The sequence below is a fragment of the Magallana gigas genome, chromosome 2 (assembly GCF_963853765.1).
Source record: "Magallana gigas chromosome 2, xbMagGiga1.1, whole genome shotgun sequence".
NCBI classification, from domain to species: domain Eukaryota; kingdom Metazoa; phylum Mollusca; class Bivalvia; order Ostreida; family Ostreidae; genus Magallana; species Magallana gigas.
Genome location: NC_088854.1, coordinates 47,802,095 through 47,816,811, shown reverse-complemented (window position 1 = coordinate 47,816,811; position 14,717 = coordinate 47,802,095). Strand labels below are relative to the sequence as shown.

Genomic DNA, 14,717 nt, shown 5'->3' with positions numbered 1-14,717 from the left:
GTTTCTGGCTTTAATGGTGCTTCCCTGGCACTTTTATAACCTTATTTTCTGTGATAAAAAAAAACATGCACAGGGTGTATCAGGATAGGTTTATATTTGATCCGGACATCAGCCTATATTTGGTGTGGTAAACATCCAGAAAAATCCAAGTGGTAAGAAAGCAATGAAAGGCATCAACAGTGCAGTATGATTGGTTATATTTATTCCGATCAAAGCAATGCCTCCTGGGTTTCTACCCATAAAATGCAAGACCTCTAATTAAGTGTCTGGTATATGAAAGGAAACTGCGATTACTGTGTCAGAGTTTTGCATTCCTATCGCCATTATTTTCCTTTATTTACTGATGCATGATTATAGTACAATTAATGTTTAAGTTTGTTTTTATTTGAATTGAAAAACAGTACTATTCATGAAAATTAAGCCAGACATTTATAAATGGAATAATACGGTAACACTATTTTGGTCCACAAACTGTTTACCCAAATTTGTTGTGCTGGTGGAAACCTTTTTTGGACTTAAAAAATCTGACAAAGGACTATATATGGTTTCAGCTTAAAATGGCCCCCTTAAATGAACATCATCATTTTAATGTAATTCTTTGTTTTCTTTATACAAATAAACATTTGAAGTTTATTTATAATTTTTATTGGGAGTAAAGTGCCCACAATTAAGAAATATGACATCATAAAGTTTACCTTTTCCCACCATTTTTGCATTTTTAGCATAAAATGGCTTGTTTTCAAGCTGTTTTTCTTTTAGAAAACTTTGAGCGATTACATGAGCAAACAAAATATTTTCACCAAAGATGTATCTATCCAGTACTAAAAGAGACAAAAAGTTTGTTCTTGTTGAAAGCGTCGCTCTATATTTCCCATTCGAAAAAACATTTTAAAAAAGTCAAATAATGACCAATTTTAATTGAATTATAAAGATAGCGTCACTTCTGACATCATATACTGCCAGTGATTGCAAATAAATAGGTGAAAAATATATTTGATATCAACTCTTCTAAAAAATAACACAACAATTTACCGGTAATGTACCTGAAACACTTTAAAATATGACAAATTATGGGGGCCAAATTTGACTAATATCATATATAGTTCTTTATGTAAACTGTCAGTTACAGACATTAAAAGTGTTTAGTTTTGTCAACAACCAATACCTTCGAATATTATTATATATCGGAACTGTAATGAAAAAGACAATCTGTTTGCCCTGCTGCTGTCTAAATTTTGTCCACTTGCCATCTACTGAAGTAGAGCTTTTGTGGGACATGTTTTATCTGATGAAGGAGTGTCATTCTTGTCCAGCAAGGCAAAACAAAGTGCAGTGGAAGGCAATGAAAGTTCCTTGATAGCTAGATACTGAAGATTTACATCATACTTGAGTTTTTGTTTCTTTGAACCAACTTAACCTTTAAGCATAAGTGGAAACAACAAATACATCCACAGTAGTTCAACAGAGGACCGTATATTTATATAATAGTGTTGTGTTGTGCATGTACTATGCCTAAATAGTAGTCAGGGTTTGATACATGGTGCACGAGCCGGAGGCGAGTGCACTATGTATTCAACCCTGACTACTATTTAGGCATAGTACATGCACAACACAACACTATTGTTATTATTATGCCGACTGTTGAATATACTGACGTTCTTTGCTATAAGTAGCTCTGACGTTCGAGTGTTGACAAGTCCCCTAAAATAATCACTGGAAAAACAAGCGTTTGTTGTTGTTTTTCAAATTACGTGTAATCAATTGATTTGATTGTTTATTTAATCAACAAGTTGTTGTACAATAAAATGTCAACAAAGGTTTATGTTCTTTTCAAGAAATAGAGAGACGTTTGGCCTTACCGAGAAAACTCGAAATGTTTAGCAGACGAAATCTCAGTGAATTTTTTTTCTTGAACATTCTTTATCAAGCGTCATTTAAAAAAGCGTTTTTGTGACTCTCATGTAGAATTTCTTTGAAAAATGTTCAATCAATTTGTTCAAAAGTTTATAGGAAACTTTAACTTTAAAATAACCGTCAATAATGAAGTTTTTTTTTGAAAAATGAATAATTTTAATTCCCTGATGTCAGTCGTATATATCTACGTTTTATATACCTAAATACCGGTGTTCATACTAACGGCTAATTTAGCGTAGCGGTAACGCGTTGGGCTTCATGCTAGAATCAATGATTTTAGCGTCGTGAGTTCGAATCCCGCTGTCGGCGCTTGACAGATTTTCGTTGAAAATATATTCGCCGTGCTCTATTTCGGCATAGTATGCTTACGCTATATAAATCCTTTGATACTATGCGAAAATAGATGAGTATTGAATATATAGTGACAAACTGACAGAAGGCATAATAATAGTGTTCTCTGGCATTGCCAAGATCTTTATGGTAATTTATAGATGTTTGACAATTTCTGTGGCTATAAATGGCATAGCTACAGTCATCAGATCTGTTTTTATTCTGAGTCAGTCATGAAATAAAGACTGGAAGAGGACTAAAGATTTGGCAAAGTGTTGGAATGGATATTGTTGTGCCAACAACAGAAACAATGGTCAAAAACACTATCACACGGAATGGCTCAATTTTAAGAAGCTGTAGCTGAGACATTTTTGAATATTGATAAATCATCTCTGTACATGTATAAAAATGTCAATAATTGAAATAGATCATTTTAAACATGTGATTACCATTCTTGTTAGCGATTCAGTGGGATAGGAAGATGAAGTTTTACTGTAAAAATTGGGACTCAAGGATATAAATTCTAAGGCTGCTTAGCAATGAACATGATAGAAACAATCATAAACAAAATACTGCCATTCTTCAGGGTAGAGTAATGAAAGAAACTGAATTGAGATCAACCAAAGAAGAGTCGGATTTCTGGGGTTTCTTCCTGGTTGTTACCTATAGTAAGCTTGTATGTAGGGTTAACATAGCAGGTCCAATTTGATAGCCCACTGCTTTATTGCTTGGGAAGTTTCTAATACAGATATCATTTTCCAAGACCACAAATTGAATATTGTCTGCCATTTAACCAACTTATAATTCTCATTAACTTTCATAAACGAGTTTCCTATAGTCATTAGGATTCTTTGATTGGACTAGCAAAACAGAGGATCCAATTGACACAAACCAAATTTAGTTGTTGGTCTTAACCAGGCTATATATTAGCGGATAGATGTATTATGACACTGTTGACAGTCATAGAACAAACTTTATATGGTGGAGGGAATAAACAATCATTATTTCCGGGAATTGCTTGTTGTCCCTATGGACTCTGCTGTCTTGATTACAGCCACTGCAATTTGCCAGTGACAAGGGAAAACAATTATCTGTCTGGAGGGATACTTCTTGGAGAGGTCTGCAGATATAAGGCACCATTAATCCTCTTCATCAGCTGTGGCAAATTGCAAGCAGATCAACTTTTGATGAAGAAGTTGGTAATCTCGCCATTGGAATTGTCTAGGATGCTTCAGCTGGATTAATTCTCAATCAATCAGGCTGTTTTTCCATTCCTTCATCCATTCCTTCATTCTTACAGGTTATTTCACTGATGTTACTTCCACGCCACCAACTGTTGGTTTTTTGGGGGGGATTTTAGAAGAGTGGCAGAAAAAAGTCTAAAGATAATAGTGCCATTGTACCGTAACTTACTTAAGTTCTACACATGGATGTACATGTACATCTATCAATATTAACAAAATAATTTTTATATTTAAAAACTTATGATGTTACTGAAAATTCAATGATCAGTAAATGAAATTTGGAAGATTTTTTTTTAGCAGATTCTTTCTACATATATTTTACACTAATGCAATCCTGCACATGTTGTCGTAATATGCAAAGTCTCCTGGCAAGTAGACCCTTAACACTTTCCTTTTATTTACATACATGTAGTATACAATTATTTAATGCTTGAACAGTCAATAGACCAGAATATTTTTCCCGAGGTGCAGGGAACAGCTCAGTATGATCTATTGCCCGAGGCCAACGGCCGAGGGCAATAGATCATACTGAGCTGTTCCCTGTACCAAGGGAAAAAATTATGGTCTATTGACTGTTCAAGCATTAAATAATTGTTTTATTACCTAATTCCTTTTTTAGTTTTCGGGGTTTACAATTTGCATATTGCAGATGGTTTTCGTGCCATTATGTAATATACTAAGATTTTTTTTTTCATCTTTTACATGCACACAACCTGTTGCATGCATTACAACATCTCAATTTAATATTAGTTTACACAAAGAAGGGGGAGTCTTTAACCCATAAGATTTTAAATAGTCTTTTACCTTATATGAGGCTTTAAAACTGTTGATTATTTGATACTCTATTTTGATAATATTGAATTTGGTTTCACCAAGTACTAAAAACAGCATCTATATGTAAAGGAATATTCATTCCCTGAGAACTATCGAAAGAATGTAACATTAACATACCCGCGTTCTGAAATATGTTGCCGGTCCAATAGATCGCAGTCTATTGACCGGCGGTCTAATAGATCGCAGTCTATTGACCGGCAGTTCAAAATAGACGCAAATATTTAATTTGTAATAAAACAACAAAATCCCTTTGATTAGGTAATAAAACAATTTATGTACTCTATTTTGAACATTATGGCAACTCTTTTGTTGATATATATGTAAACTGAGTTCAGGTTCTGAATTTGTTCAGATATCCCTTTTGTGTGATAATTGAGGGGTTTTTTTTCACTCAAATCTCAGAGTACTCCTGAGACCAAACCACTCTACTGTGAATTCAAAGGGACTAAAATTTCAAGGAATCTGACAACACCAATGGGCTATAATGAGCCTCTCCCAAAAAGCTAAAAGCTTGAAAACCGTAGATTCTCAGATGGTTTGAAATATTTAACATTAATTACTTTGTTCTATGCATCAACATGATTTGAATAAAAACTGAAAAAATATCATTTGATGATCAACCTAGCCTCCAGATACACGGATTTCAGTGCATGATTTGTGATAAAGTTCTGTACAAGCATGACTATCCTAGATGATCCTTATTATAGGTGCGATCTGAATTTGTTTATTGTGTTCTTTTGAAGATTGAGAAATCTCCAGTAATCCTCAGAGAATGCAAGAGGACATTTTCAGATTTATAAAGGTTTTTTCAACAATTTCTTTTCATAAATGACATTAGTTGCATCATTAATGGCCGCCAGAATACTTAAGAGAGCTTTTTCTGTGAACTTAACCTTGAATGTGCTGATTTAGACATTGTTTTACTGTATATCAATAGAAGAGGATAAAGCAAGGTCATTGAGACTGGAACATGCCTTCTCAATGGAGCAATTTTCAAAGGCACTAAGGAATTTATATGGAATTAATTTCTGGACTGTGACCTTTTCAATAATACTGTAATCACCTGTAATGGAGGTTACTTTGTGGCATCAACTGCAATTAAATTCCTTTTAAAGACCTTTAGATGTATTCTGAGAAAAAAAATCATTTATGATAAACCAATTTTAAATTTAGCAAGCTGTATAGTGGTCTAAAGATAAGATCTGAAACTTCTTTTTATCACATTAGGCTTTAGATCTTCATCCTTTTTTTTTTCTAACAAATTGAATGAAACTTTGAAGCTCAAATAATTCTCTTTGCTATCAAACATTAAATCAGCCAGAATATTGAATACACAAGCACTTGCAAGCAAAGTAATTTCTACTTCAACACTAAACATGCTTGTAATACTATATATGTTATACATCTCAAATATTAGAGCAGTAAACCTATAATATGAAACATGTCACAAATAACATGTAAGTATAATATATTCACTTTATTCAACACCACATACATGTCCATTGTATCCTATAAAGTCATATACATTTACCCTATATCATTCTAAAAAAAGTTTTTCTGTGTCAAGAGCTCCGACAAAAATTTCTTAAAATCTGTATCACAGAAATAAGACATGACGTGTATACAATATTACAAAATTACAAGTTTACGGTCTTACAACCAATACAAGTTTACACTCACAAACCAATCCAAGTTTGCATTCTTCTAAACCATTACAAGTTTATAGTCTTCCAAACCATTACAGGTTTTTAGTCTTACAAACCATTACAGGTTTTTAGTCTTACAAACCATCACAGGTTTACAGTCTTACAAACCATTACAGGTTTACAGTCTTACAAACCATTACAGATTTACTCTTACAAACCAAATGAATTAACAATTTTACAAACCAATACAAGTTTCATCTTACAAACTAGTACAAGTTTACAATCTTATAAACCATTTCAAGTTTACAGTCTTACAAACCATTACAAGTTTACAGTCTTACAAACTAATACAAGTTTACAGTCTTACAAACTAATACAATTTTACAGTCCCACAAACCTTTACAAGTTTACAGTCTTACAAACTAATACAAGGTTACAGTCCCACAAACCTTTACAAGTTTACAGTCTTATAAACCATTGCAAGTTTACAGTCCCACAAACCAACATAAGTTTACAGTCTTACAAACCAATGCAAGTTTACAGTCTCACAAACCTATACAAGTTTACAGTCTTACAAACTAATACAATTTTACAGTCTCACAAACCTTTACAAGTTTACAGTCTTACAAACTAATACAATTTTACAGTCTCACAAACCTTTACATGTTTACAGTCTTACAAACCGTTACAAGTATCTTACAAAAAGTGAAGAATCTTAAAAATCTTATCTTAAAAAAAGTTTAACTACTTTTTTGATGTAGAAAACAGAGAGACCACAGAAAGTCTGTGTAGCAGACTTCTTGAGATATCACATGATAGTTTCACTAATTATTTTCAATTGATAATAAGATATTCACGTGTTGTGAGGGTATTCCAATATCAAATACTGTACTGACGTGAGACCAGTTCTCGCCGAGTACCATTTCTCGCCAGTACATTGTTACATCATTTTTCATATACACTGTATAATTCTATGTGTTGATGAAATGACGTCACAATGTACTGGCGTGAAATGGTACTCGGTGAGAACTGGTCGCACGCCAGTATTTGTATTCCTGTATTAACCTAACTTTTGCTTCCTTATAAGACACAGTAACATCAAAGTATTTTGCATTCTCATTATGTTGTCTACGATCTGATGATATTAACATGAACCAAAACATTATGTCACAGACATAATAAATGTTACTCTGATCTAATGATCTTATATACAAATATTTAGCATACTATGCCATTAGCAAAATTATTACAGTACATGTATGTCACTAGGACCTCATTTATTGAATATGTCATAGATTCATATGCCATGTCATAGAGCTTTTTGTCATACACTGCAGCTATAAACAGCAGTGCTAGAATGAGCTAGGATCGAGCTTGCCCAGTGCTAATGGAGTCTCATAGTTCACCTCTACAAAGTATTGCCATGATGGATCTATTTTTGACACTTTGTCAATGCAGATTATGCATGGAAGATCAATGGAGGATTATCGTATGATTGATAGTGATTGTAAATGATTTATGACAAGATGAATCAAGGGGACTAAAGAGGTTACATCAGCTGTTGCTTGCCGCATGCCATGGCTGTGTATTGCTGCTCCAAGAGAGCACTCCATCTCTACTGTTGCACTTTCAATCCAGTACTTATAATTTGTCATAATTCAATGTTTTTTCAGCAGTTTCAGATCATCTATAACACCACATGACTTTTACTTGTTATAACAGTTTGTCACGACATTTTGTGATATTATCCACTCTCTTCCTTTGAAGCTCAGAGGATGAAATATCAAATTACTGATCTGCAGATCTAGAGTTTTAAACAGTTTTTGTTCATTTGAATTGCAAGAAATATAAAAAAATGTTTTTTTTATATTGAGGATTGCTATTTTTCTGTGTACTTTAAATTTGTACAGTTGGAAGAACTTCATGTGTCTCTAATGATCAAACAAGCTCATGCTGATTCAAGAAACCATAAAGACTTCCTTTATTTAAAAACCTCTAGAACCCTTAAATCTTGTAAGTAAAACAGATAAATGTATTGGTGTACTCATAATTTGTCTGTAACGATCTACATGTGAGAGGTGATACTATTAATAATTAAAGAAAAAGTTTTCTTAAAAGGGAATTAAATCTTTACAGAATTGTTTAAGCATCATTACATCGTGCATGTCTGCTTAAAATCTGTACACCAAAAAAAACTGCTCTTAATTGGTTCGTGGAGTCTCGCTGGGCCTTTTTATGCACTTCCTGAATATTATGAAATCTGCGATCATTAGATGACGGCAATCCGCGCATTTCATGGATAAGCCCCCTGAAATTTACTGTTCATTTGCTTTGTGAATTATTCAACAAATTATCGTGAATAATGGTGACTATGGAAGTAATGGTTATTACTTAAAAACAATTTATGAACGTGATAATTTTATTTATTAACTCCTTAATGCTCACCAGAGCAAGTCATGATTAAAAATTGAATTGGAAGCTGGTGACAAAAATTTGTGTTGCTAAATGTTTAACATATTGATTGTCACTTGATGCATCTGTTTAAAACCCAGCTAGCTGCTAGGCAGATAATTAACTCATTGAATTTTTTATTTGAGAATTGTGATTTTATAAAGGATTTCCAGTTTTTTGGAGTGGCATTATCAATGGTGTTGTTGTTGAGTCTTGGAATGTCATCTCAATGAAAATCATTCAATTATTTTCATCCCAGAGGATGTGGAAAAAATTATGACGGTAATGTATCTCGTCAGCCACATATATGTGGAGGGATGAACCGTATTGTTAAGTATCAGTGACAGTCGCCCAAGGTTAATGTAAGATATCAACCAAAACAGTGCAGGAATCTCAGAGACACTGGACACAAAGCTTACCCTATGTATGGGTATATATAATGGCGGGGAACTGTCGGGGTTGATGTACATAATGGAAGCTGTCTGAACCAAAAGCAGTGCATTATTCCTTGTTCTATAGAATTGTAATATTGTCTCCCCTATACCACAATAGAAGCGATCATCTTGAAATAGACTGCTATATTCCTCCTTTGAATCGGGGAATAGAATTTTGTTAGGCCTGCAATTAAAATGAATTTACTTCAGGGAATACTGAGACTGATAAAGGAAATCATCGGTGGAATTCATTTACTCATGAATCATCATTGTACGATACGATTGGAGACCGTCAAAATGAAGGGCTGTACCAAGTCATAAGTATAGAAGCTGAGAATCAAATCGGTCCTCGTTCTAACATTGTGACAGATCTTAGAGTGCGGCTTTCTCATGTTTCAACCAATCACTGCCCAACTAAGTATCTTCTCCATTACTTTCTTTATTTGGAACTTTTGTGATTTTCTTTCTCGATAGCTGTGGTTCTTAGTGATGCTTGTGCAGTGTGATACATGCCCTTGATCGTATCTAAAGTATATTAAGAAAACATTTGATTGGCATATTCCTGATTTAAGACGTGTTTCTGAAGTTAAGAGATTCAATCTCTTGCTGCTTAAGGAAAATTTTGTCGCTGATGGATGAATCTTTATATTGACCGATCAAAATCCAGCGAGCAATAGATAGAAGCTTCCCTCTGATCATCTATCCTTTTATGATTCGGATTACTCAAAAAAAAGGGTTTCTTCCTCAGAGGGGAAATTGCATGGGAAACAGAATTCAGTCTGCAATTATGGTTTAGAATGGAGGCATCAACAGGTTCCCTTTCTGATACATGGGAGTTTGTAATCTAACAATGCCAAAAAATTTGAGGATATTTTCACTGAAATTAAATCAAAATGCTTAAAGAAAATAAGCTGTTGTGCAAGAGTGCCATGATGTTTTACACAACAGACCATGGGTATAGCAATGCAAACATGACTCATCGCCGAAGAAACCGAACAAGAAAATTTAATTTAAATATGTCTTGGTATGGAACTTTATACAAACGAATTAAAGGATCTCAGAAAATGTGGACTCTGCATCATAATCCATTGCATGGTAAGTTATTGTTTCTCTCCGTGAGGGTCGTCCATATGATATGTTTGAATAATTCATATACCTTAACTAAGACTCATAAAATCTCTTTACAAGGCAAGGCACGAACTGGAAACTTTAAAACCTGATATTGTTGAGATTCACAGAAATTCTTTCTGGAATATTATTGCTTGAAATATCATTTGATTTTAATAAATGATACGCTACTCAGTTTCAAAGATTGTATGTCGAGGCAAAATGTCGCTTTCAGTGCAGAGTGATTTAGTTTTGGGCGTTAAAATGTCTGAACGCAATAAAAATTATTTAACTGTGGGCCCACCAAAAGTTTGAGAGCATATTACTCAAACAATATTTCCAATCAAGATCTTACTTCAAAAGTATGAAATTAATTGTTTGATTGCAAAATATTATTGCTGTGGTCATGAATACTGGTTGTTGAATTCATGTCGTTTAAAAAGTAGCGTGAGACGGGCCATTATATCAGGTTAGCGAGGGTAGATGAGGGAGACAGTAAGAGATAATTAAGGACGGCATGAATCACCCTATTTATTACTCCCAGGGGACATATTTATAATTATTTCTGACTGGTAAGAAAATATTATTGAACCCCTCTGTCTCCATCAAAATGAACTGATTTGTTAATGAGGGCCATAAATTCTTGCACAACTGTTATACGCAATTTCTTTGCTTTATTATATAAAACTTAAGTCTTGTCAGGGAATCGTTTATTTATGATATTAGATATGATGATATATGGTAGTCACTTCCATTTATCAACTGATATAATAATTTTTCTTGAGAATATATGATGGATATAATACGATTTGCGACAAAAGATAAACTGAAAAGTTGGGGTTTTTTTCACTAGCTTTCCATATCGCAGTAAAATATCCTGGTATATATAAACAAATTATGTACCTACCTGTGAAATAGGAATTCATTAATTGGCATACTTAATGCAATATTGCAAGGTTTGAAACTTCATAGTACCAGGACACTAATGAAAATTAATACCTTTGATGAATGACTTATATATAAATGTAATGTAAATACAAATATTTATTAGTTTGGTGGACTTCAGCTAAGTAATGGCATAAAGCGGAAAGTCTACATTCAAAGTTTTTAGTTCAGTACCAAATTAACAACCACCAGAAAAGTGCAAAAAGCATTTAAGGTCAGACGACACGTTCCTCGAGAATCTTTTTTGTATCTCCTCGTAATAAAGAGTTCCAACAAAAAATTTTAATTTTACAATTACTTTTAAAATGATCAAAATTTACTTGTATTTGGTTATATGCCTAGATGGTCGAGTGGTTAGAACCGTGGCCGCTCACTGCCAGTAGCGTATAGGTTCTAGAGGTCGTGAGTTCAAAGCCCCGCCCCGGCGGAAATATAGTTCTATTTTAGAGAATTTAGCTTTGCTGTAGATGTATTTATTTTCATATCAGCAATTCAAGTGTATCTTCAAGAAGATTATATAGGAAATTGCATATTCTAGTATTTTGCAGAAATGCCTGGTAAGGTACCCTAATTTTTTGCAAGAAAGCTTGTCAAAGTAGTTGTAAACCATTAACAAATTCCTGGAAAAAGTTATCTAAAATTGAGGAACGTGTCGTCTGACCTTAAATTAGAATCCCATAAGAAATATGCAGTGGATAGTATGCTAGTTTTTTTTATGGCAGTAATATTATTATGAAGCTGTGCTTTAATGAAAAGTGGGGGAAAAACCTAATGAATAACAACAATTTGATTTATATTTTAATTAGTAAAACAGGTTTTAGCCCAGGTAACTTCCCACCTGTATATTCAGCTGTTTTTGAATGATTTATAAATCAAATCTGGTTAAGTGCGGAAGAAATTGATGCCTGGAACACTTTCCCTGATTGCATCATTATTTAAATCGCCCTTAATGTCCAGGCAGTAATTAGTCAAAATCATCGTTAACAGACCCATTCATTATCAACAGTCTAGCTTTGTTCAACTGTGTTTTCCCATTCATAAGGGTAATTAGGCTAAAGAAGGAACTCCAAGGCTATCAGAGGAACAGTTTTTCAGATTGAATTTCATTATAGGAAGATTATTGAATTTTGCTTCCCTGTACTTTTTGTCTGGTCTTGAATTGAGATAGATCAGAAATTCCCATGATAGTTTCTTGGAAGACTCATACAGGAAATATTAAATGGATTAAAAAATCATTTTAAGGTTTTTTTTGCTTTACATAAAAAAGGAGGTCCTTATATATATCACATCAATAAAGGTTAAAAGAAATGTGTGCATGTTTGTTTGACTAGTCAAACAGTTTCTGCGTTGGTCAGCTGGTCTAACATTGGAACTGTTTGACAACTAAAATGACTAACAATTAAATAATTGTGAAAAAAAAAATAATATCAAAGTTTGTTAGAGTTATGCTACAGTTACTCAATATCCACAACTTCTAGATGTCTTATTTTGTTGTTTTTTTTTTATAACCAAGGAAATACTGGAAAGATAATAATTTTCAGACTTTTGAATCAGATGCAAACTTTGTCGTAGGGTATGGTTATGTAAACAAATTATGTGTTCATTTTGGTAAGATAAACCAAACAACACAGAAACAAGGAAATTATAAATAGGTGGATACATTATTTTTCAATCAATCCAGAATAATGGTTTAACTATTGTGTAATAATTTTCCTAAGAAATGCATTCAAAATGCGACAATGCAAATATCAATGCAAAATTTGGGATAAAAATAGTGAACAAATGTTTGGCACAGACTGTGATAGCATCACGGTAATGTAGTCTATAGGTTTGGAAATAAAAATCAGGGTGATTAATGAAATTATGCAGATTAAGATGTGATTAACTCTATTGATATTGTTTGATAATTAGATGTCCGAAATAAAAGCAATTGCACCGCATGTGTTATCAGATATTATTAAAACATTGTACCTGGTAACTTTATTGAGTTTGTACACTGGTCCATATTTAGCTGCCATTCGTTCAAACAAACTCTTTAGGGACTCTAGAGCTGCACCCAGCCCTTAGTCGATGATGCAAAAGCATCTGCATTGTTCGTAATCGTTAATGATTTAAAGGTATTCGCTTTGAGACAGATGTACTTAATGTTCGTTTTGAAAAATAAAGGAATGTTGCCTGCATCATGAAAAAAAAAAATTTTTTCTTGTTTCAAATTGATTTGTTGAACAGAGAATGAAAAATACTTTTCATTGAGAGTTTTATTTTACATGTGAAACTTTGTACTGGTAGATATTGTAGCAACTAGCGAGCTCTCTTGTTAGGTTTTTTTTTGTGAATGACACTAAGTTTATGCTTGACAGCACTTGGCTGATTCATTTCATTGGATCTTTGAGAAATCAAATCTCCAGGAATCGCAGATTTCCAGCTTGTTGAGCGGAACCAAATTACACTTGGAGCGCAAGACAAAATCATCCTGGCAAAATACTATGTGGAGGTCTCATCTCGTGGCCTCATCTGGTTATTATAGGGCCGGTACAGTCCTAATTGTGATTTGATGACCGAGAATGGAAGGAGACTGCTGTTTCTCCTATAGCTTTCTAAGGTCACTCCCAATCAATGATTCAATATTAGTGTTTCACCTCATGGCCTTTGCACAGATTTGTATCAACTGCAAAATGATCTTTGGTCCTACAACTAGAGGGCTGCCATAAGATCAGAGGCTCTGATGACATTTCTGCTTCATTTCTTTCCTCTTCAATTTATGACCATAAATAAATCTAAACCAGAAAAAAATGTTTATTTAGTCTTATGGGAGTTGATGGATGATAACTGCACTGAAATTGCAATTGAACAATTTGTAGGGTGATAAAAAGAGTTAATGCTGTATCTTGCTTCTGCAGCATCAGATGTCACCTCAGATTATTCAGACGTGACTTTAAACCATACATGCAGTGGCAGTTGATTTTGTTTTCATGAAATTTTAATGGATTAAGCAAGCTAATAGTACTCTGGTACTTAAGTGGGTGGAATGGATCATTTAGTCAGAGTTTATACAAATAACAGAATATGGTTTCCTTTGAAAAATATTAGTGACCACTTCAGTGTATCAAATTTAATGAATAAAAGGCTTAGAAATTGTGTAGAAGTTGAATGCTTGAAATAGCATTGGAAAATACTGGTCAGATTACAATAATTCTCAATTTTTCCATAAGTTAAATTAATAACTGTAACCTAAGATTTGTGTATGAAGAGCTCCTACCCACAATCTTGTCTCTTTGGCAACACTGGCAAAACTTCACGTTTTTTTTTTACCTTACTTAATAATCAAACTTTTCATTCACAATATAATGTTTAAATTGTTATGATTTTATTAATTTGTTTCATGATTTGTGAGGAAGTCTAGTTTGAATTTTAAATACGGTACAAAAATTTCAATAAAAAACAAAATTTAAATTGGAAATGAAGAAGAATTGAATTTTTGATTGTCAAATCTTCTGCAAGTTTGGTAAAAACTTGTGGAACAATTTAATTCAAATTGAAAAACGGTAATCGATAAGTCTTGAACTTGCTGTAAATCTTGGGACTGAGGAAGTTCTCTAGCTGCTACATCTTATCCATTTTCTGAATGATTTCCACCACTGCATGCATCCAATCCCAGAAACATGACATCTTGACATTTTATGGGCCATTGTGCAAAATATTGAAGAAAATGTAAATTTGCATTTAGCATTATTATTTGATTTGATATTCAAATCGATGCTAAAAGGATGTCAAAATCGAAATGGATGCAGGAATGGTTGTTGAAGTAAACA

At 33.3% G+C, this 14,717-nt stretch overlaps 1 protein-coding gene across 6 annotated transcripts in view; it reads left to right on the top strand.

The window, feature by feature from the left end:
• LOC105329862 (protein Fe65 homolog) overlaps positions 1-14,717 on the top strand; it is a 44,126-nt gene that overhangs the window by 17,952 nt on the left and 11,457 nt on the right. The window contains exon 1 of one of the 6 annotated variants that reach the window (XM_066076916.1): positions 9,133-9,948. The exons of 3 other annotated variants lie outside the window; for them this stretch is intronic. In XM_066076916.1, the coding sequence (XP_065932988.1) occupies positions 9,747-9,948 (202 nt within the window). In that variant the 5' untranslated portion in view covers positions 9,133-9,746. Of the gene's footprint in view, positions 1-9,132; positions 9,949-14,717 lie in introns of those variants that run through there. 2 more of the 6 variants (XM_011431341.4, XM_066076917.1) reach the window with 2 other exon arrangements.